The sequence below is a fragment of the Bombus affinis genome, chromosome 2 (genome assembly GCF_024516045.1).
Source record: "Bombus affinis isolate iyBomAffi1 chromosome 2, iyBomAffi1.2, whole genome shotgun sequence".
In the NCBI taxonomy this organism is placed as follows: Eukaryota; Metazoa; Arthropoda; class Insecta; order Hymenoptera; family Apidae; genus Bombus; species Bombus affinis.
In genome coordinates this window covers 12,586,661-12,608,676 of record NC_066345.1, presented here as the reverse complement: position 1 = coordinate 12,608,676, position 22,016 = coordinate 12,586,661, and the positions used below count along the sequence as shown (strand labels likewise).

The window sequence follows — 22,016 nt, the reverse complement described above, 5'->3', positions numbered from 1 at the left end:
AAATAGGTGACCGACAATTGTTTAGCAATGTATATGGATGAGTATGGAAGTTTGCTTTGGCCGGCATGAATATGGAGATGATAGTTTAATTATATGTCACGAGTTGGCGTGTTGTACGGCTGTTTGGGGCATGAAGGGATCCTCGCAATTTGAACGCTTATGCGCGTCGCGCTTTTATTAATTTCATCCCCATTGGTCGCTTGACGAGCTACATTGGGACGTATCACAGTTGTAGAGATGTCGCTTGGTAACCTCGGTGAATTCGCAAACGGAACAACACAAAGAGAACGTCCAATATTTCATTGCGTCGGACCCCGTAGCTCTTCCCGAAGCTTCGACCGCGTAAAGATATCACGTAACATCATTAAGAGTCGCAAAGATAATCTCGCTGCCTTTCCAGAGGAATATACGGCTGCCGGCTTAGTTGCGGCTAATGTGTGTCTCTTATTTACGTATGCTGCACGGCTAAATAAATCATTATCAGAAAGAGGGAGAGAGAAATAAAGGGAAAGGGAGGAGATGCAAAGCGGCACTCCTTGAATAATACAGTGTACGATGGCGGGTGGACGACTGGATTTTAGGTGGCTTACGGCGGCGTAACGGAGCACGCAAGCACCGAGGGTGACGTGCCTGTGGTTTTCGTGGATTAATTGCCCATTCATAAGCCGCCCTTTGGACCTGCAAAATCTCCGCTTTCGTCGAACCAACCTACGACGCAAAGATTGAAAAGAGCTTCCGCCGGATAGCGACAGCTTCAAAACGATCCGATTTAATTTCAAGGTTTTACTACACTTTCCAAATTCAGACGCTTCCTAACCGATAAGTTCATTAAAATTTCTAATTCAGTTTGGTCGGGAAACATCGAGGTCTTTCGCATTCTACGATCTTCCTCGACGTTTGAATTTTTACGCAAGAAAATTACTCGAGACGGAAGAGGCATGAACGCCCATCACTAGCTTCAACACGAAGATACGGAAAAGTAACCCTCAGGATGAATTATTAGGTTGCACGGAAGAACCGGTTACTTAAGTTTTCACGAGGGACTCGATTCACTTTTAACGAGGTTCACCCCCGTGAAGACACAAAGAGACGCGCCTCTCTGTGGCCAGGCGTCACGGTGATCTTGCCTACGAGCTTGCCCGGTTTTTCGGCGAGTGTTTCGAGATTCCGAACGGCTTAACGAAGCTTTTTGTACTTTGAGCGTGGCGCGGTGTAACGCGCCTTCAAATCAGCTTACGGAAACCACTTTTCTCTCGTCGATCGAGTTGGAAAAGTTTGCCGTGACAAAAAACAAAGGACCTTTTTAAAGTTGGAGGATCTGACCGTCGAGAAATCCACGCGTATTGCCTGAATAAATCGTGGCAGAAGGTAGAATCGTTCCGCAAACTAAATCAGAATTCTCGTGGCTTTACGAATCCATCGTCTCTCTGTTCCCGCAACGATAAACTCGTTTCCCTTCCCGTGGCAATATTTTTTATATCTCAGACGTAGAAGAAATTTATGTCGCCCAGAGCACGAGAGGCTGATTTCCAGACAAGCCGATGTGTTTTCTAGAGGGTGTTTCCCGCAATTGCAGGTCTCGTACACCGTGTCACGTGAACGATATTTATACGTTCGATACGAGGGACGATAGGAGGCAAACGGTATATGGGGATGTTCGACGCGTTCGTATCGGCCATCCGACAAAAAATTTTCATAATCATCACGTGCCACTATGCGTTACAATGTCCTACTTGCCCAACCTTCCGATAATTATTATTATTACTTTTTTATCGCCGACATTATTTTTAATGTATTCATCGCTCAGGAAACAAGGGTGTTAGCGTTTGCAATTCACACAGAGAAGGTAGATTACGTTAACTATGAACGCGCACATATAATTGGTAGGTCTCGCAAGACCAACACCAAGACTTTCACGCATCTCTTCTTTAACGAGCAGACGAATCTCCCGACACGTATGAAAATTAAAATTTCCTTGGCAAGAATAATCTAGACCGCGGCAACGGTTCTAACCTCAAGGGAATAGCGTTACGATGCAAGTAAGCTACCAAGCGGTTAATTGAGTCGGTGAAATCGTCGCGAGACCTTCGTGTTTCGATACGAGCTGTAACTATTTCGCGAGAGTATTACGTGGCCCCATAAACCGTGCTCGCGTCTATATATGTGCGTAAGCGTTGTATTTGTCAAGCTAGGAGCAAGGCAATACAGCAGCGCGTTTATCGGTTCGCGTACTGCTCGCCCAGTAAATTACGGAGGCCGTTGCATTGTAAATAGGGGTTGAAAGGGCTGCTGTTGAGTTTCCCCGACTCCGGCATTTCGAGGCGCTCTTGCGAACACTCGATTACGAACGCGAAGGACCGGCTACGAATGGACGGTGTTCGCGCATTAACCGTTTTCTCGGTCAAAGCGACGCGTTCCGCGGTTCTTCGGAAGTACGGGTTCCACGTCCGCGCGTCTCGAGGACACGGCACTTCTGCCGCGCGGGAATGCGGAGCCTGATCGTTCCTCTCGTAGTAAACCGTCTGCGGCAGACACGTTGAATTTAGTCGGCACTCGGTGCACCCGAAGAGACAATAAGCTAGTGGTTTCTCAGGCAGTTCCGGAAAATTGGGGCCGAGCGCCTCGTATTTTCGCGGTTTTACGTGATCGCAGTGGACCAACTAGGACAGCTCGAGTTCGTCCTCCCCTCCGCCTGTTTCTGGGAATTGTTCTCTCGAATACGCGGATCTAAGATGTCGGGGTAGGGGCGAGATTAAAGTCGGAGTTTTACGGTAGTCACGATTGGAGAATATACGCAGCGGCCGGGAAACGAATGGTGATCGCATTCCGAAAGTTCGAACTATGCCAAACTAATCGCCGATCGGCTTCGAACGTTTCCGGCTCGTGGTCTGAATGTTAAATGTCCCTGAACGCCGAGCCGGTCTGCACGTTACGTCTTGCGGTCGTCAAGGAATCCGATGTCTGACTGCTCTTCGTTCCCTGTAACTCCGCAGCACGAGCTCTTTCGCTGGAAGCTTCCTCTCGTTGCGTTCCAGCGGGAACGTTATAGCAGACACGTAGACTCGTGCGATTTCACTTTACCGTACGTTTCATTTTTCTCTCGTTATTCGTGGCAGACACGCGACCGCGTACCACGTGTCGTGAATCGCCGAAGCATCTCGAGCAGAAACGAGCAGAAACCACGAGTGGATTAATTGAATTTCGAGTACTAATGAATTCTCGCGACCCGATTAATTTTTCGCCGATGTTGATGCACTGTCTCACGGCGTCGTTATCGTTTCGTATGGACGTTACCGCTGCGATTTCACCGAGCTTATTATGCTCGGAAATTTGAAGAGGAATCGTTGATGGAATTTTGATACTACGCCACTACGCTGGCGGATCGTCCCTTTTGCCGCATCGACGTAATCTTCTTCCAAAGTTATTTTCCTTTTAAAAAGACTCATCTGCCCTGTAATTTTCATCGTCTTTATTAGCGAGCCTTTTCAAACGAGCGCGAACGGAATCCGCGGCAAAGGGAAACGAAAAGCGGGACTCGCTAGCAGAAGCCGTGCGCCAGCTTTCATCGGTTTTAATTTAACGCCTACATGAAATTCAAACGAAAACTCCAATTTAAATGTATAGGTATATGCCATTTTACTCACAACTCTAAGCGGGATTTCGAGTTCTATTAAGACGTCCATAGCGTCGTTCAAAGGCCGCCGCCGCTTTCTCCGTTGATTCTTATTGTTTCCTCTCGAGGACGTGCTTTTTTTCTTTCGCTTTTGTTCCGTTCCATTAGACCTGTTCGCCCGAAGTTGCGTGTTTGCCCTGGAAAAACGCGAAGACAAACAGCGGGACGACAGGGGGCGCGTTATAAACCGTTGCTCCAACGTAATGCAAACTAACAGCGTCGTATTAGATGTGACAACGTTCGCTCACTCTTCCTCTTTTTTTCCTTGCAACTCATGAAAAATATGGGCCAAGTAAAACGCCGAAAATGCACGCTTTACGCGTCTCGCGAATCTGTCCATCCATTATTTTAACTTTTTAGTCGGTTCCTTTAGTCCCTCCGTACTTTTGTCCCGTTTCGTACAATGCAGCAGCTGGATAAATCGGACGCATCGACCCTTCGCTTTTCTCACTTCGAATCTGTAAATTACAACGCGGTCTCTTTATCCATCGACGCGATCCATCCTCGGGATTAAGTTCGGTATGACGATTTCAAAGATGAAAGATATCTCGCTAAGAATCTCCATCGATTAAACGCATCGATCCGTTTAGCAGATCGAACGGTCGGCTGTCGCGGATGTCGCTGCTAGCACGATAGCGTATAGAAAATGTCGGCGTTGAAGTCGGTCGATGTCGTAGCGTGATCTACATTTTCATACAAAAGCTCGGCTCTTTCCGTTAAAATAACGAGCACCTAAAAAGGAAGAATTCGTATCCGGAGAGATTCGGTGGTGAGCGGGCGGTACCAGCTATGGATCGCGTCGGTCCACTTTGTGCGACAGCTTTTGTGCGTATGCAGGTTGAGATTCGAGAGACGCGGTCGTCAGTTGTCGTATATGGGCCAGGGTTATACGGAAACACCTCGACGAAGAAAAAAGCCAGCACGAGAGGCCGACAGCGCCAACCAGTGGATATCAGAGGCTGTTTTTCGCTCTTTCTTCGCGTCCTTTCTTCCTTCCTTCCGGTTTAACAGCTCCTGCCAGACAGGTTGGGACGACCTGGTCGTTTCGCTTGAATAATCCGTTTTTTACCCAACTTATCTGTCGCGAATTGCGTTATCGCAGCGCGTCAGCTTTTCGGCCTCTGTCGAATTACCCTGGCGATCTCTGCTGTCGAATTTCCCTTCAACGATGGATCGACCGTTGTACCATCCGACATTCGATATTTCGATAGAAATACGCGTTTCAAATGTTTCATCGATGTACGCTATATAATATCAGGGAAGAACGTACACGCACCATGCGCGTATTTTATGCGACGAAACCTCGTTGCACTCGCTTACCTGTCACTTAGACGTTGAACGGCTTGGCCACGAAAGGAATTCACTTGGTCGGGGGAAATTTCCTCGTTCGCTTGTCACGTACGTTTTAAAACGTTCCGATGAGAAATCGGCGGAAAGATGCGACAGAGTCTCGCCGTGGAATAAATCAAAGAGAAAAGAAAGCACTTGGTTTTCGGCGTCTTTCGATATCGGAATATCGGAGTCTTCGTGGCAAATGTCCTCGTCTGGAATCACAGGTTGTACAGGTGGAGGCGGGAATTGAATGGATCGAGAGTACGAGATGAAGTGTCTCGAGCAGCGAGATTTACGAGCATCCTCCCAGAGCTGGGTGAGCGCGAAAGCTTTGCATTTGCCGTGTATTTTGGTGAAGTGCCGCGAGGCTGACTGCAAAAGGGATTGGAAAGGGTGGTGGAGGCAGCAGCGATGGGACCCAGCTGCGATAAACTGGATGCTCGATTCGCGACACCGACTATCGTCGGTTCTACGCGCTGGAATTTTGCGGTACGACTTCAAACTGGGCCATCGACCCTGCGAGCCACTCTCGACCTCACTTCTCTCTACTCTCGATCGTCGATCCAGACGGTCCTGTTCGCTTTTTAGTAGGTCGTACGCGTCTTTCCTCCTCTCTTGCCCTTTAACGCTGCCTCTTACCGACGACGATTTCGAGCCGGGTTATAGCGAGTTTATCGGAATCACGGTCGCGAGGGAAAATTTATTCCGCGAAAAGACGAGTCACTGGAAATCCATAAATCGAGGATTCCCGAGATACGAGCTGTGATTTATTATGAACAACCGAAAGGAATACGTAGAGTTGCAGCCGGTGCCACGGTGAAGGAAGATTCGCACGGCGGTCCAATTCAGCAAATTCGAAACGACATCCTTTATCTCGCGTGGAAACGTACGCACGACCTAATAACTAACGCTTACCGAAAGAGTCGCTATCAAAATTTCGTATTTATGGGACTCGCGTCTCTCGTACCAAGCAACTCATTTTCCATGGTCGTACGAATAATAGAATACGAACGTGTATCTGTGTTCTGTTTGTGCCCTAGTTGGTTGCATGCAAGTAGACAATGCTCGCTGTACGCTCATTTGTCCATTGTCCATTCTTTCCATCGGACGTTTCTTTTTTCTCTCGGTCCATGTTCCTCCGGGGACGACCTGATTCCTCGATAAAGCCAATAAACCCTCGTCAACCGATGGCAGTGCGGTGTTGGTTGAGACTTGCCCATAGACCACAGTGTTTCCCTGTAGCTTCTCTGCTCTCTTTCCGCGCTGCTCGCCTTTTTCTTGGCTTTCCCGTCCTTCGAATTTATTTAACGAGCGGCTAATCAACGTCAAAGCGCACCGACAAAAAGACCATTGTCACCCGTTGAGCAGTGCTTTTTTTCGCGCGACGTGACGCGGCGTGGCACGCGGCGTAGTTGTCCGACGAAGTTGAACCTTCGTTTGCAGATTTCCGCGACGCGTAGAAAAGAAAGAACGAGGGAGAGCGAAGAGAAAACGACGGGAAGTTGGCCACGTCGCTGGAATAATAGCGACGCGTATAGGTTCGCAGAAGCAAGTAGTCCCGCCTCGCATTTCCACTCGTTTCGTTGAAATTAACGAGTCGAGTGTTTGCCAGAATCGGGGGAAATGTTGCCTCGGCGAGTGTTTGCTTTGATATTGGCCAACTTTTTCCACCTATCTCTTTCTCTCTCTCTCTTTCTCCTTTCTTCTTTCTCCCGCGCTTTTTCTGGCTGTGATTTTTAACACGAACAGAAGTAACTCGACCGACAGAAAGAACTGGCAGAACGCGCGCCAAAAAACGTGTTCCTTCGCGATTAATCGACCGGCTAATTCCGCGGAACTATCACCGATCATCGGGAGTTGAACTTTTTTAATTAAACCTATGCGCGATCGATCGACTGGATCCAGGGCGTGAGAATACGGGGGCCACTTGGGAAATTTAATTTTCGAAAGAACCGATAAAATCGCACCAACAACGGGTCGTAGGAAAATTCGGCCGAAGCTGGCTACGAATTCTGTGAGAGGGGCGTAAAACGCGCCGGATGAACGTGAAAATGCAGGCTTCCACCTGAAAGAAATTTTTTATGAAAAACGATTCAACCGTGTTGCCTTCATTTTTTCTCCACCCCAAGGGAAGTTCTCATTCGATCGTTCTTTTGCTCTCTCGCTTTTCGATCGACGCGTTCGAATCAAGCCTGAAAGAAAGGCATCCGCCGCCGTCTGGTATTTCGAAGGGAGCAGAAAGCGGCGGAAAAACGTCCGGGATGTGCGGTCTAAGCAGTAAATAACCGAAATTGCAGACGCGGATGACCGTTCTAATTCCTGCGACGGGCAAACAGTTTGATTAGCGAAAGTCCGCCGCCTCCTGAGAGACAGCTTCCCTTTTTCCGGTAACGAGAGACCACGGGGAGGAGAAGGTGGATAAATAAAGAAAAAGAAAACGATGGGCATGGCAGAGCTGGAGAGAATAGAATATAAGAGAAACGAGAATAAGGTGCTTTCTTTAATGGATGGGGAAAAGAAGAGATGGAAGTTGAGGGCGACGGAAAAAGAAGGAAAAGGTTCAATTGCAATTGGAGTGCGAATGGTACGGAAAAAGAGGAAACGCGAGTGGTCGAAAGGTCAGTAGACTCGACGTGTCTGGCGAGCTGCACGAAATCGGTAACAAACATGCCGCGAAATCTCCTCCGACCTCTTCGCAATCTCATCCGCTGCACCGTCCCGGCGGCCGTAGGTGTTCGGAGAAAAGAGGATAACAAGAAGTGAAACTCAATTTCGGCTGGCTTGTATTTCCGTCTTGCGGACGAAGGAGGGAAGAAGGGAACACGGGGAAAGCGTTTCGCAGTCGTTTGTTTCAATATTTTGGAGCGGCAGCGTGTTGCCGATAGGCGAGGAACCTCGTGGATGTTGAAACGTGACTCGTTTACCCGCGATTACCTCTTACGGGTCGATAGATCTGATAATCCGACGGATCGTGGATAACGATGGTAGGCTGCTCTCGTTGTTCGTTAACGAAATATTAAATAGGGAAAGAGCGAGGGTGGATGGGGGCACGACGCGTTGTTTGTTCGGAACGCGACAACGGTCAATTATGCAGAAGCAATACCGATCGATGTTCGCTCACCTGCATGCTGGTTCACCGACGGTCTCGAAAAACAGGCAGGTACCACCGTTCATGCAGAAGTCTCCAGTTATCGGACACGGCTGCTCCTGCCTCGGCCAGGCCGCTGTCGCTGCAACAAAATCAGAAAAAATATATTCGTCAGCATTGGGAACGGAATGCGCATAAATTCCGCGAGCTCTTCCGGCGACCCTAAAACTGATCCTCGTCGATACGACGCTTCCCTCTTCTACTCTCGTCATTTTTCCTTCCTTCTTTTCGTTCTTTCTTTATCCCGTTTCTTTTCACCGTCGACTTTCACACGATCGCGAGCTTTGGCCTCGTTTACTCGCGCGATTAAATCGGCTGCTGCTAAAGCTTTGTCCGCTGCGCGAGAAAATGATATTCGCGCTCGCGAGGCGTGGATCGTGGATTCCAGGCGAAACCGTGCATTTTCATTTCAATCGGCCTGCATGCGGATTAGTCTTTAGTATGCAAATGGAGCGGCTGCTAAGGAGGAAAGTCGAGGATGCGAGAAACGGCTGGATTTATGAAGAGCTTAAAACATTCTCCCCTTTTTTCCTCGTCGTTTTCCATTCCGTTCACCCCTTTGCCGATAATCATAGAAATCGAACGGCGCGCGACGCCAAAGAATCGCTGCCTCGCGAGCAACGAAGTGTCGAATGCTTGGCCGATTTCTCGCTGGCGAATCCGTCCGGACCGTAACCTATAAATTTCTCAGAGAGCCGCGTAATGCCGCGGCAGACCGTAATTCCTCACTGTCGTTTGTCGTTGTTCAAACCGTAATGCATAATGAATCTAGCCGCTATCTTGCGCCTCGTCGTGAATACCAATTAATCATTGCTCTGTATGCATCTGCTACGGAAATACGTCCTAATGACGTGATACAATCTTCCATACTTTCGGTGTATCAGATCGTTGCTGGCGTAGACAACGCGTTGAAAATCGATGATTCCTTGACCTCTACGTCGACGGCGAGTCGTTCGAGACCACAGAGTATCATCGAACAGCGTCAGTTCTTTCGTAGGTTCGGAACGTTGGGCTTTTGGTTTGGCGAGAGGCGCCGGACACGGTGATGAATCCCGAAAGAGCAGTTTCAGAGCAACATCCAGCGAAGAGCCGCGGGAACCATGCACAGAGCGGCCGTGTGCAATGTATTAAAAATCGTATAATGAGTTTGAAAGCGTGCAGAGCGGTCAGAGCGGAGTAATAGCGTCCGAAGCGGCAGAATGCGACGTGGCGCGGTGTGGCGAGACGGAGAGCGCGTTCGCGTTCGTGCGATGAGCTTGCAAGCGCGTACACCATTATTACACTCGGATTAGTACTCGACCATTCGGACCGGTATTACCGAGCGCAGCTTCAACTTCGAAAAGCTCTCGAGTAGCTTGTACGGTCGGCTTTATCCTCTCTCGCTTTTTCACCCACTACCCATCGCCGTTTTAACCTCATCCAACGCATTTCTTCTCGTTAAATCCCTAACAAGCTGAAGACATTTCGCGGTCAGAGTAGCCCAGTTTTTTGTGCTATCGAGACGAGGCGATTAGAGCGTGGCATAAACGGCAGATCGCGTTGAAATTTTAATCTTCTACCGGTGTTGCTCGTTTCAAAGTTTCCGGCTTCCCTTTGCTACAGATCGGATACAAATTGCAGTTGCGAATCGCGTTATTTTGCGGAAGCGACGAGATACTCGAATTGCACCGGATTTCCCTTGATCCCGGTTTTGTCCTTTTTATTTAGTTGGAAGAATATTCATAGCGAAAAGGCGCAGGGAGAGGTGGAGAATTACCTATGCTGCCGGTATCCGGAGTTAATTGAAGACCGGCTTCGTCGTTTTCCTTGTTTTTCGATGGCAGCGTCGAATCGCGAAAGTTTGATCTCTCTGCCGGTGGCGCGAGCTTCTTCCTCGCTGGTGCGGAAAACATTCTGTAGCAATCTTGTGGAATGCGAAAGTTCGTCGCGCGAAACAGGGTTAACAACGGCGGGAACGAAAGAGGAGAAAAGTTTAGATGAGGCGAGAATCGAGTTTGAATCGCGGCTATATCGATTTGGTTCGACAGCAGCCGCGTTTCAATTCGTTTCTCCGTTTTGGCTTGTGCGATGCGACTTTGCGCGCGTTTACGGGATTCGACGAAAACGCTAAAACTTTTTCGGGCGAAAAATAGGAAAGCTTATCAGCCAGGATGTCGCGGTCGCCGTGAACACGACAAACGCGAGGTTCTTCGATTTACCGACCGGCTTGTATCTCGAAATTTCGCGGCGCTCGTCCTTCCACTCCAATATCGTCGATGCCTTGCCATGCAAAATCTACTCTTGTATGGCTCGATCGTGCGACGAGAATTTTCCAAAACGATTGCCGGTACTCGTGTGCGACCAAAAGATCCCACGATGGACGGCATCCATTTACCCGGGCGTCGATCTTCGACCGCTAGCTGCGAGAAAACCTCAATCTCTGGAAATTCCAACAAATTTCTCCGCCTTGCTCTACCTCTCAAATAACTTACAGCTTTTCGGTGAATAGGTGTGCCGTCTGGTTACGGTACCGACGTCTGTCGATTTTTTCCCCTGATGAATCGAAGCTGTAGCGAGGGCAAAATCATTAAAATAAGTGCCCTGAAGTATGCGAACATGCTGCTTAACTTTTCCTTATAAAGTCGAGAATTTCATTTGGAAATAGCGTCGCTGGTAAACTAGATCGAGCAAGTTGTTAAGGTACAATGAAACTCAATGGCAAGATTTCCAGCTTGTTTACTTGCGTATGTGCGACACAATCAGCATCACTGTATTATCGTTCAAGCTTTTTACCGTGATAGACCACCCCAGAAATTTGCCGGTATTTCTAAATTAATTTCCACGATATTTCTTCTTTTTCGCTTTTAAACGCCTCGTAAATTAACGTTTACGCGAGAGGTGTTTTTCGATCAGCAGGTATCCAGTGCGTAGTAGTCGAGGCAAGTTTGTCGCGCGTTTATTTCACGAATTTTCCAGGTGAATAGAATTATCTCTCATTAAGAGACCCGCTATAGTTAGCGAAGCGTTCTCGATAACAAACAGTTTTACCGTTGGCTGTTCCTGACGCGTGTAACATTGTTTGAATACCATTATCCCTGTCGATGTAACATCAATCGGTGTCGCGGATGAGTTTAGATAGCCTCGACCAGCTGTTTCGCGTCACGCGCGAGTCTCTATGTTGATACGTCACTCTTCGACGTGTTTACGGTCGAGTGTTGAAATTTTTGACATCGATACAGGGCTTTTTTCGATCTGGCGTTTCAACCGGCCTTTGTCCGCGTTTTGATCGTACCTGTCGCGACAATTCCCGTGTCACAACTTTTTTCCCCCGTTTAATACAACGATGCTCGCGGGCTGTGTAACTTTTTGGTACAACAACCAGCCACGCTTGCTCTCTCTCGTGTTCTCGTTGCTTGGACGATGAACGCGTTTAGCGGCAGGAGAATTAGTTTTGAAAATCTATTCTAGTTATCTGCGTTAACTGGCTGCACATGCGCGCGCTAATTAAGGCTAACACGCTGGATTCTTCTGTCCCATCCTCTGTGCTCGTATTTCAAGTATGAAATACGAGTTGTTCGTTCTTCGAGCGTGCTCCGAAAATTGCGGCGAAAACTCGAGCAGGCTCGCACGGAAGCCGACCAAATGATGAAACTTTTAATCTGCTCTGGTCGCGGTGCTGTCGGAACCGCGAGACACCCGGGGAAAAAAAATTCGGGAGACCAAATTATACGACCTGTTCTCGTCGAGAAACGTTGTTCCAATTACATCACAAAGTGCGCCGTTAGGCACATTGATGTTCCTCGTTGCAGGTTCCGCGAAAATAATTTTTCCAAAACGGAAAATTACGCTATCTATTCAGGATGGCGAAACCTCACTTTTACACACGGATAAATTACGACGAATGAAAGTCACATGATTTTAGTTAGAACAAACTGGCGCATCGATGAAAGTTTCTCGAGCGTGGTCCATTTATATCTTTATATTTTTGCAGCGAGTGCGAATAGCATGGAAGAAAAATCTGCTATCTCGTTCGGGTAACGTTTCGATGGACAGGTGTTCGAGCTGCCGGAAGATGAGAGGACGCGCTTTCATCCAATGCTAATTTGCATCGGCAGTGTTCGAAAATAGGTGCGGACCGGAGGCGGTACGTAATTAAGTCGGATATAATTGCCCTAATATATCTGTTCGCGAGAGTTTGCGGCTCGGCTGGTCGCGCACGCGTACGGTTCACACCGTTGAACACGGTCCAGAGTCGGTCCATTTGCGTTTCCAAATATCGTGTTTCAAACGCGAGGCTGCTCCGCTCTATTGGCTCTGGCAACGACTGTTACCGCTTGCGACGAACGAATCGACTCGCGGCCATTCCCATCCCGAGAGAAATCGGTGCCGTCGACTGGTTTTGTTGCTCGTCTTCGAGCAGAACTTTATCATTTCGTATTTCGCCGACGTACGACTAATACGCTACGGGATCGCGTAAGTGGATTTTAGCTGACGTTTCGCGCGTTCCATACGTCTCTAACGGGGTAAAATGATTCGGGTTACGTGACTACGCCGGTGTCCTTTGAGACAGAAGGAAAAAAGTAGCCTTCCAAAGAAGCGAGAGAAAAATCCGGACGAGAGCCTTGCGGAATCATCGCGCTCGTCCACGTCTGGAAGAATGAAATTGTGAAGTTTCAAAGGACCCTCTGAGCTTTAAGCACCGTCCACGGATCTCCACGTGATGCTTTACCGAGCGAAATTCTCCTCCCCTCATTCGCCTGCAATTCTCCATCCCTTCTCTGGGTCGCTCGTGCCCCATCTGCGACCGTCTTTACCCTCTCGCTCCTAGTCCGTACGTTCTTTCCCTTTGTTGGGGTAGATTCCTTCCTGTCGCTAGAAAAAGTAAATTGAATAGATCTAGCAAACCGTGCAAAAGGAAGAGTCCCGCGGAAGTGAAGAAGAAACGAGGGAGGAGAGAGTGAGACCAGATTCGCGCACACGCACGTCGCCGAACCTATCGAGCGAGAGCGCGTTGTTTCTGTTGCTGCGACGCTTTCGAGCCAACTTTTATGAGATGTCTTCGACGTAGGAAACGGAATTTTAACATCATCGATGATATCTAGGTTTCTATCTGTCCATCTTCTTCTCGGCAGGATCGAAGGCGAACGGGGCGAACCAAAAATTGGGTTCGCACGAAGCTGGTAAGATTCAGGTACATGGCAATCGTTTTGCGGGCTGTTTGCAAAGAGATTGCAAGACGGTTGTTTCGTCCGTGTTTCACTCATAAGCGAAAGAGCGCAATTTTCGAAGAGAACGGAGCGCCCTTACATCATCCTCGTTAAAGTTTTATGGCAGACGTATCGCGCGTTCACGGATAAGACCATCCGCCCGACCAGGCCATTGCTCGCGAGTCTTTTTAAGAGCGTCTCTTCCCACAGGATGGAACGAGTATTCTCGCAAAGAGAATTTTCGCCACAAAGAGAAAGAACTAAGAGTTTTCGACGGGAGAAATCTTCCATCAACGGAAACAACCGGCCGAGCGCGAGTATCCCCTTCTCGATGCAACTCAAGGCGCTGTCGCTTTCCGCCGCGCTTCGTAAACCTCTGGCTCTGAAATTTTATCCACCGTTTAGTTTTGATCTTAGCTTTCCTTTCTACTCGGCAGACTTTCTTTCTTTGCAACAATTTCTCTACCGACGTTTTATACCCACGGAAATTTTCTTCTCTTCCAATCTGTGCCACGTTCGAATTCCCCATTTGAATCTGTCAGTCAGCGGAGAGATTTTTGAATGACATTTTGCTGCGAGCCTTCCCGAGGCAAATACCGTTCTGCTTGAATTTTCGGAGACACTTTGGTTTATAAGAATACCAGAGGAGCGCAACACACATAGACACACACAGAATGAAAGCACATAAAATGGGCACGTCTGCTCGATATGACCAGGCCAATACTCACCAGAACGTTCTCGAGAACATCGCAAATCCGATAGCTGGCCCGGTCAACGATCCGGTTTAGATTATTTTTCAGACATCCGCCGCGTGTATTCACTCGTATCGCGGTAGGGGAGAACGATTCAATAAGAGCGCGATATTGCTGACCCCGGCTAATACAATCTTCGATTCTGCTTGGAATTTCAAATTCACCGACTGCTCGGTTATCGCGATCGCCTGTTTCTCTCTTTTAGTCGGACTCGCGGGATTGTTAGCTTTTGCCTTCGGTTCGGAATGGGCCACGCGATTTACACCTTCGACCACAAAGGCAGCACGGGCAAGATTAAAGGGTTACAGACGTAAGATCAATCTCTAGAACAGAGGCGCAAAATTGCTCGAATTTTCGTTCGCCCGTTTTCCTTTCTCTTGAAACTCGCTTCTGCCGGATACCGTATTTCTTCCACTTTCGACGCGTCGAGCCACCATGAATTTCTATCTGTCCCTTCTCGCGGTACACACCGGAGCATCGACAGGTTCTCGCGAGTTTCAAATCACATTCACGTTTCCGCTTTGTTCCTTTCCTAGTAATCAAACAGTCTGCTCGCCACGCTATCGCGCTTCCAATTTATCCAGCAGCCAAGTACCGGCGGACAAAAGATTTTTGTTATACCGCCTTTGTTGTTCTCCCGATTTTACGAATTCGTTCGACGACCGTTGCAGCCAGCGTTTGCAGAAAATTTCTTGCGCCGTGCACACGCTTTCAACCGTCTTTTGTTCGCCGAGACACGCTTGAATTTCCTGGAAAATCCACGGGGACGGGAGAGGTTGATATGCGGGCGGGAGACGATAACGAGTTGCGATCTCCTTCTGCGAGCTTGGACACCGAGCGTCCAAGCGAGTAGACGCGAAATTTCGTCCGTTGTCGGACCGCACAGAATCCTCCGTATCGGACACTATGCTTCCGTTTTTCTCGTACTTTGCTCGCAAACAAAGCGGAGCTGCGCGCGAAGCTTGCTCAGGGTGGCTCGGTTGTTTGTCTTCCATTAGCCTCGCTCGTTTTCGTCGAAAGTAATACCCTCCGGTTAATTCGCTTTGACGACACGTTCGCCAAGGATCGTTACGCGACATCTCAATTCGCGCGACAACCGAAAGAAATTGATCGACCGTTTCACATAAGTAACTTTACTTCATCTCTCCAGTTATTTCGTTCCTCGGAAGCTATTTAACCAAAGTGGAACGATACGAGCGTGTTCCGTTGGACGAATTCTTTTCGACAACGAGCCAACGTTTTCGCGCAATGAACGCTGCTAGCACTCGCGATGCGGGAAACACGGTCAAAGACGAAGCAGAGGGAAAGGTAGGCGAGAGCGAGCGCGGAGAATAAGAAACGGGACGAAAATCGTACCGTGCTGCGGAATTCAAAGGGACGAGAAACAATGGACCGGCTGCCGTGCTGTACGAATTCTTTCGCGAATTCATTTAACGATGTAACTACGCGATGAGAAACGACATTTTGCCGATGAATGCGCGAACGTAGGACAGCAGCGCCGGGTGCACCTGCCAACGGAATCGGCGTGGGGATGCACGCGATTGTACGCTTAAGGACAACCCGCCTCGGCCTTGTTTCGTCAGCCATTTTTTCCGCAAACGAACTCCCCTCCCCACGCTCTTCTGTGTCTATTTCCATTTCGCTCCTCCACGTTTTTCTTTTTGTGATATCGGCCGTCGGAATATCATCAGCCGTCCGCGTTTTCGCTCTGCGCGAATTGCGGCGTGTAACTTTGGAATGAGCAAGCTGGCGATATATTGTTAACGACACCGGGATTTGTGTCAAGAACCGAGTCGGTTGATGTCAAAAGACCCTCCACCAGGGGAACGTAATCTGGAACGTTGCTTCAACGTTGTCTCCTCTTCGGAATCACGCGGTGGAACAGTGGAGGTTCCGGTCTCGCGCACGTCAGCCTGATTTCCTTTCCGTTTGTTCTAGACAGTTAGCTTTTACGAGATTCACGAACAACCTCTGATTATTCTTTTTATACGACAGTCGTAGGTGGAACGATTTCGAAGATTGATCAAAGTCGCGAATCTACCTCGCTAGTTGTAAATTTCAAAAGTTACCATTACATCGCCACTTCTTTCTTTCGTTTATTCCTTCTTTTTTCCACTGCCACTCTTTGGCGATTTACTTTTCGTGTCCCCGTTGAACAGCAGATAGATTGCTTACTAATTCGTCGCTGTTCCAGTATTCCACTCATACGGTGAATTTCTTTTTCACGTCGATTAAGTCGCATGTGGCGAACCGGCGAGTTGATTTTTCGCAAGGCGATATCTCGCGTTCTTCGATTAACCACTTTATTCGTCGGGCACGTACATCGCGAAGCTACTCAACGTTTTGGAAGTTTGATCATCGTGATCGAGTGGATCCAATCGCGCTCTCCCAACGACAATAGCTGGCGAGTATTGAATCAACAGCTCGTTTGCTTTATTGAATTCTGACAATATTGCCGGGTAGGGTGATAGATAGTCGGCACGATACAGCGGGACGAGCAACTAATGGCTACTCTCAAATTAATAGGGAACGCATTAGAATGTGTAACTCGTCGCGGTATACACGTCGTGCGGAAGTGATTAAAATTGATCCTGCAATCAATCCGCGAACGGCACCTATCGCGCGAAACCGATTTAATCGTGTTTCGTCCGACTCTGTTCGCTGTTTCAGAAAACCTTTCATAGTCATCGACGCGTGACCACTCCACCAATGACCTTCGTTCTAGCGGCTAATAAATGGATTACGCTTTCCTCGCTTGTGTTTCGTTCATCAACGCGAATTTCTGTTTCCCATCTCGTTCCAAACGATATTATAATCAGATTGAACGAACATCGTATCGACCACCACGGACGTTGGATGCTGTGTAGATTCGAAATAGATACGTGACGTTCGCGTTCCACCCATAGGACTGTTGCAGCGAAAGCCCGCCGTCGTCGTCGCGATGAGAAATCGGTCAACTGGCTCGTATCGGCGACATTCACGAAGGCGGAGTGCCCCTCGGGTAATTCCGGTATGCACAGGGCTCGTAGGATGCAACGATCGAGAGTGACGCAAGCCCTGGCAACGTGTGCAGCCGCGCAAAATTCTCACGTGATGCGTGTTTCTATCTTTTTGCACGGATTGCTTCGTCGCTAGACGCCGCGGCGCGTCGCACTGCTCCGGTGCGAAAGGCAAAAGGAAGATTGTACCCCCAGGTGCCGTCCCTGGGGTTACTGCAGGAAAATGCACTTCTCTCTGTATCTAACCAGGCACTCAGCCGTGCGTGCCTTCTTCTGTGTATCTTTCTACGTGCGTCCGTTCGCGATCAAAGATCCGCGAATGTCTTTTCCCCCGCAGCGCCGCTTTAGAGACGCTTGCTGCTTCGCGAAAGGAAAAAAAGAAAATTTGGGCCGACGCCGCCTCCGGCTGGATTCCTTTAGATAAGTTCGCTCCTACTCGCCGACTAACGCGCGGATGTAAATTTCGAGAAATAGCAAACTCAACGCGATCTACGTGGTTTGTTTTCACTGAAAGAATCTCTCTCGCTTGCCTCTCGTCTGGTCTAACGCGGGTCGCTTCTACTGCGGAATAACTAGGAAATAATCTAAATCCCAGGTATAACACGGACCAAGTACGCTCCGTTCTCCATTGGAAAAAATGTCGCTTCTTTTATACCTACCCGGCACTAATTTTAAATTAACCAAGTATAATTAGACAATTCCGGGGATTCTTTAATTTCGGTACAACGTAGGTGTTTTAGTTTTCGAGCTAATTTAAGTTCCTGCATAGCCTAGATCTTCTATTATTCCAGTCCTGCTGCGAGTAACCTGAATCTACCCTATCTTATCGTTACACGGCGCGCACAGTCTAGATTCAACATATCTCGAAGGTAATGCGAGTTCTGCGCAATCTAGACGTGCCCTGTTTCAGGCTTCGAATTTTCTCCAACCGTATTAGGCCTAACATACCTTCAGCAAAGTATAATCCAGCTCCATCTTAATTCGGTTGCCACGTAAACGGAGAAGCGTCGGAAGTCTTTCTCTATCGATCGAGCCGCGTACTTTGAACAACGCACAACCCAGCTCGTGACCCGTCTATTCTGCGACGCGTAATTTAGTAATGCGTTTTTTTTTGTCCGTCACGTGAGTGACATTAATAAACCGTGTGTCGTGTCGGTGGTCGGCCATTAGTCTTCGACGGTAAAGACCGACAGGCGGAGGCAGGTTTCTTGTCGATCGAAAAATCGAGATAACTCTGACAGTTTAATCAAACACTATATTTTCATTCCGTACGGGCGCGGTGTAATATTTGCGCGCGCGTATATGTACCATCGATTGTATAGCGTAATTTATTTCAAATGCACGCACACTCGTGAAAGGGAAAGGCTCGCGAAGCGTATGCGCGATATCTTATCATTATCCCATTTAGCCGAACCAGAGGGAACAGAACGCATCGTATTCCTGCTACAACTTTTTTCCCCGTTCTGGGTCGAACAGCAGCGTTGTTCGGTACTAACAGGGTCGCCAGCTTCAACCCTTATCGCGCGTACGAAGTAAATATCGCGTGCTCGACTCGAGGGTCATTCAAAGAGACGCGCAAAGAATTTTCTAATGGACCTTACAGGTCCGATTTCTCTATTGAATCGCAATTCTCGCGGAACGAAGCCTTGTAACCAATCAATCGCGTAGTCGATATTCCCGGGAATATCGGATGTTAATCAACGATGCGTACGAACAATTATTTTAGAGGCGATACGGCCGAAAATCGAATGGAGCTTCGAAATAAAATTTTCACAGGCAATCGAACATAGGTGCACGCACACGCACGACCGCCTGCCCCGACGAAAGGAATTGCCGACAATAAATGCTCATCGATATTCGCGGTCACATTTTTCCGCAATTATTGCGCTCGAGAATTCTGTTGCCGGTCGATTCGACAGGAGAATATTAAATATCTCGATGTTCCGTGGTCGATGGGCTTTCGCATAAACATAGCGGTAATTAGTTTTCCTAGGATTTCATTGGCTATTGCGTAGCCTTGTTTCGCGCCAAATTCCCCACTAAGTAAATTAACGAACAGCCTGCGGAAATGTCCCAGCTTCTCACTCTCTTTCCACACTTTTCCGTTGGAAAATGCGATTCGCTGCCGGGGAATATTTGTCAGACAGATTCCACGTTCTTTGAAAGGATCTTTTCTACCCTTTCCAACTTCCATTCGCCTCGGATGGCAAATTAGCGTGGACACCGATGGTACTTCGTTAACGAACCCATCGCGCAGGAACGATGAAAAACACCAAGCTTCCTTCTGGTCGCCATAATTCGATCGATAAAAGCAAGATTTCTCACGTACAGGTAAGTCAAAGACAAAATGGCCCGAGTAGCCGCGGGCTGATACTCGCCAAGTGGAATAAGTCCGTCAGTGGTCAGACAGATTCACGAGCGCGATAGCTTTCGGTAATTCGTAACCAATGGCTTTTGAACGATGAAATAAAAAAGAAGGAAAAGCTTGTCAGAGCTAAACTAAGTTATCAGTCTGGTTCTTGTACGACGAGCTTTTTCTTTACGAGGTACGAGGCTGTTACGAGCACCGGCAAAGCTGTCGGTTGATTTCATCGTTGAGGGCATTGTCGATACACGACGAACTCGCTGTTCGATCGTACTTGAACGAACACCGCGTCGATGACGTACGAAGACAAAGTGATCGCAGAGAAGGGATCGATCTTTATTTTTGTTGTGAATTATTTCGAAATAGCGTCGTAAATTGACAGGACTGTAAGAGCTGTCTTCCAGCCTGGAAAAGCATGCGACATATACAGACGAGTTTGCAAATTTGGATCGGTATCGACACATAGATAGCTCCTCTGCTTTTCATCTCGCACATCTCAATTCGACTCGATCATAGCGAAAAGCGTCAAACTGGCGCAGCCAAACTGCAGCTCACGGAACACGATCTTATGGTACGCGGAACACGATCTGGCGCGTCTGGCTTCATATAAAATTCCATACGTTATAAGCCTGGAGCCCGTCGTTCTCGATGCAGCCGGTGACGTACACGTCGTGGCCGGTTATCGCGCGAACATCGCTCGCTCGCAAAAAGAACTCGTCGATCGTGCCCGCTTGGGGAGACGAGTTAATGCTTTTACCGCTCGCTCAAAGCTCGTACACGCCCGTACTCTACGCCGCAGCCGGTTGCTCTATCGTTTCTCGCTAGGCAACAACGAGCTGACCGACGACGCGGTGGAAAATCAAACGGCTTTCGCGGAATCAACCTTTTGATCCTGCGATTGGATTGCCAACCGAGTGGCTCGCGCTTTTCTCCGACAGTCGATCAACAAATAGGATTCCGCGTTGTTCCGTCTTTTTTATCTAGCGCGCGTGCTGCAGATACAATTTGATGATTCGTCTGTCTACGCGTCGTTTCATTCGCGGTGGCTTCGATTCGATTCGTCGAAGCCTCGTGACTCAGATCGACGGAACTCGTAAGGTCGCAATTTCTATTTCGCGAGATAAAGCGGCGAAGAAGAGGCGTTGCTCCTTGCCGGGCTACGAAATGCTTAGTCGAACTGTGAAAAATCGAAACAACTTTGCAGTCTCCGTGGTATCCAAACGGCGATAAATAAGCGAACAGTAGTTTTTCTTTGGTGCTCGTTAGAAAACGGCAGCTCCCTCGATAATTAAACTGTTATTTCGAAGCTAATATATAGTCGAAGCTAATTAGCGACGCGATATAAACGAGGTCGAGCAAAAAGCAGCATCACCTTCGGAGAATATTCGCTCCTGATAGCGGCCCTCGTAACTACAAGCTTTTACATAATACTTCTTGTTTGTTCTTCCAGAGAGAACGAGTATTTCTTTCCGAAGAAACGGAGAGGTTGTCGACGCCCCGCGTTGCGCCTTACGGCTAATGGAAACCGGCGTTGCGCGTAGACGATCATAAACGTTTCAAGAATCGTTCTTTATATCGAGAGGGAAACGGACTGGGCGTACAGGCGGTTGATGATGGCGTTGGATGCATGCGCTGTTTCACGCACCAAACAGCTCTATTCTATTCGCTCTATTCGTTCGGTCGCGACTCCCATTGTAGAGACCCGGACTGCGCACGAAATTTCGCGCCACGTCCCGCACGTTACGTAGTAACGATGGTGAATGTATGCACGTTCTCGCGTCTATGCCGGAGAGCTAAATCGCGCGCGGTTTCTGCATCTGCATCGCATTACGCTCGGAATTGGCCGACGAATGCGATTGAAATTCGTTGGAGTGCCACTTCGCGGAACGAGCTCGCGATTAAGCAACAATTCGACACTGTTGCCTCGCACTTGCACGGATTCTCTGCCGATCCTTTGCACAAAATGTTCCATTCTCTTTTTGGGAACGGGCGTCTAAAGCGAGCGCGCTCGCGTCGAATCTTTCCTGCCGCGATCTGGTTCTCTGGTAGCGTGCAAATGCGAACCCAATGGGTTTCCCGTTCTGTCGGACAAGTCTTCGAGTTTTGGTTGGACGAACGTGTCGCGAGGTCGAAGCGAGACGACGCGCGTATACGAATTTGCTCGACACCAAGCGTAGACCATTCGACAATTATTACTCGCGATACCAACGGCTGTTCCGGCAAGTCCGACCAAGTTTGTATCATGCGAATTCCCGTCCGGATGCGGATAGTTTAAACGAAGGGTCGCGAAGGGCTCGTCGAGACGAACGGTCGCGATGGGAGGCGTATTTCTCTCGCGACAGAGTTTCCCAATGTTGCGTAGACCATACTCATCGAGGCAGACTCGCTAAACAGACTTCCTACTGCTGTTATCGCATAATATTATTCATGTCTTTCTGGGTCGTCAGTTGCGGGAAGCGTCGCTTCGAACCGACAGCGCGTCTAATCCATCCAAACAACACGCAGACGATTACGAGGTGTCGGGAAATTCCTCGAGGTTCGTTTTAAGACGAATGTTTGAA

At 48.5% G+C, this 22,016-nt stretch overlaps 1 protein-coding gene across 2 annotated transcripts in view; it reads right to left on the bottom strand.

The window, feature by feature from the left end:
• Positions 1 to 22,016, bottom strand: part of LOC126925010 (protein vein) — a 198,994-nt gene that overhangs the window by 35,091 nt on the left and 141,887 nt on the right. For both annotated transcript variants that reach the window (XM_050740102.1, XM_050740109.1), the window contains one exon: positions 8,127 to 8,235. In XM_050740102.1, the coding sequence (XP_050596059.1) occupies positions 8,127 to 8,235 (109 nt within the window). The remainder of the gene's footprint in view (positions 1 to 8,126; positions 8,236 to 22,016) is intronic.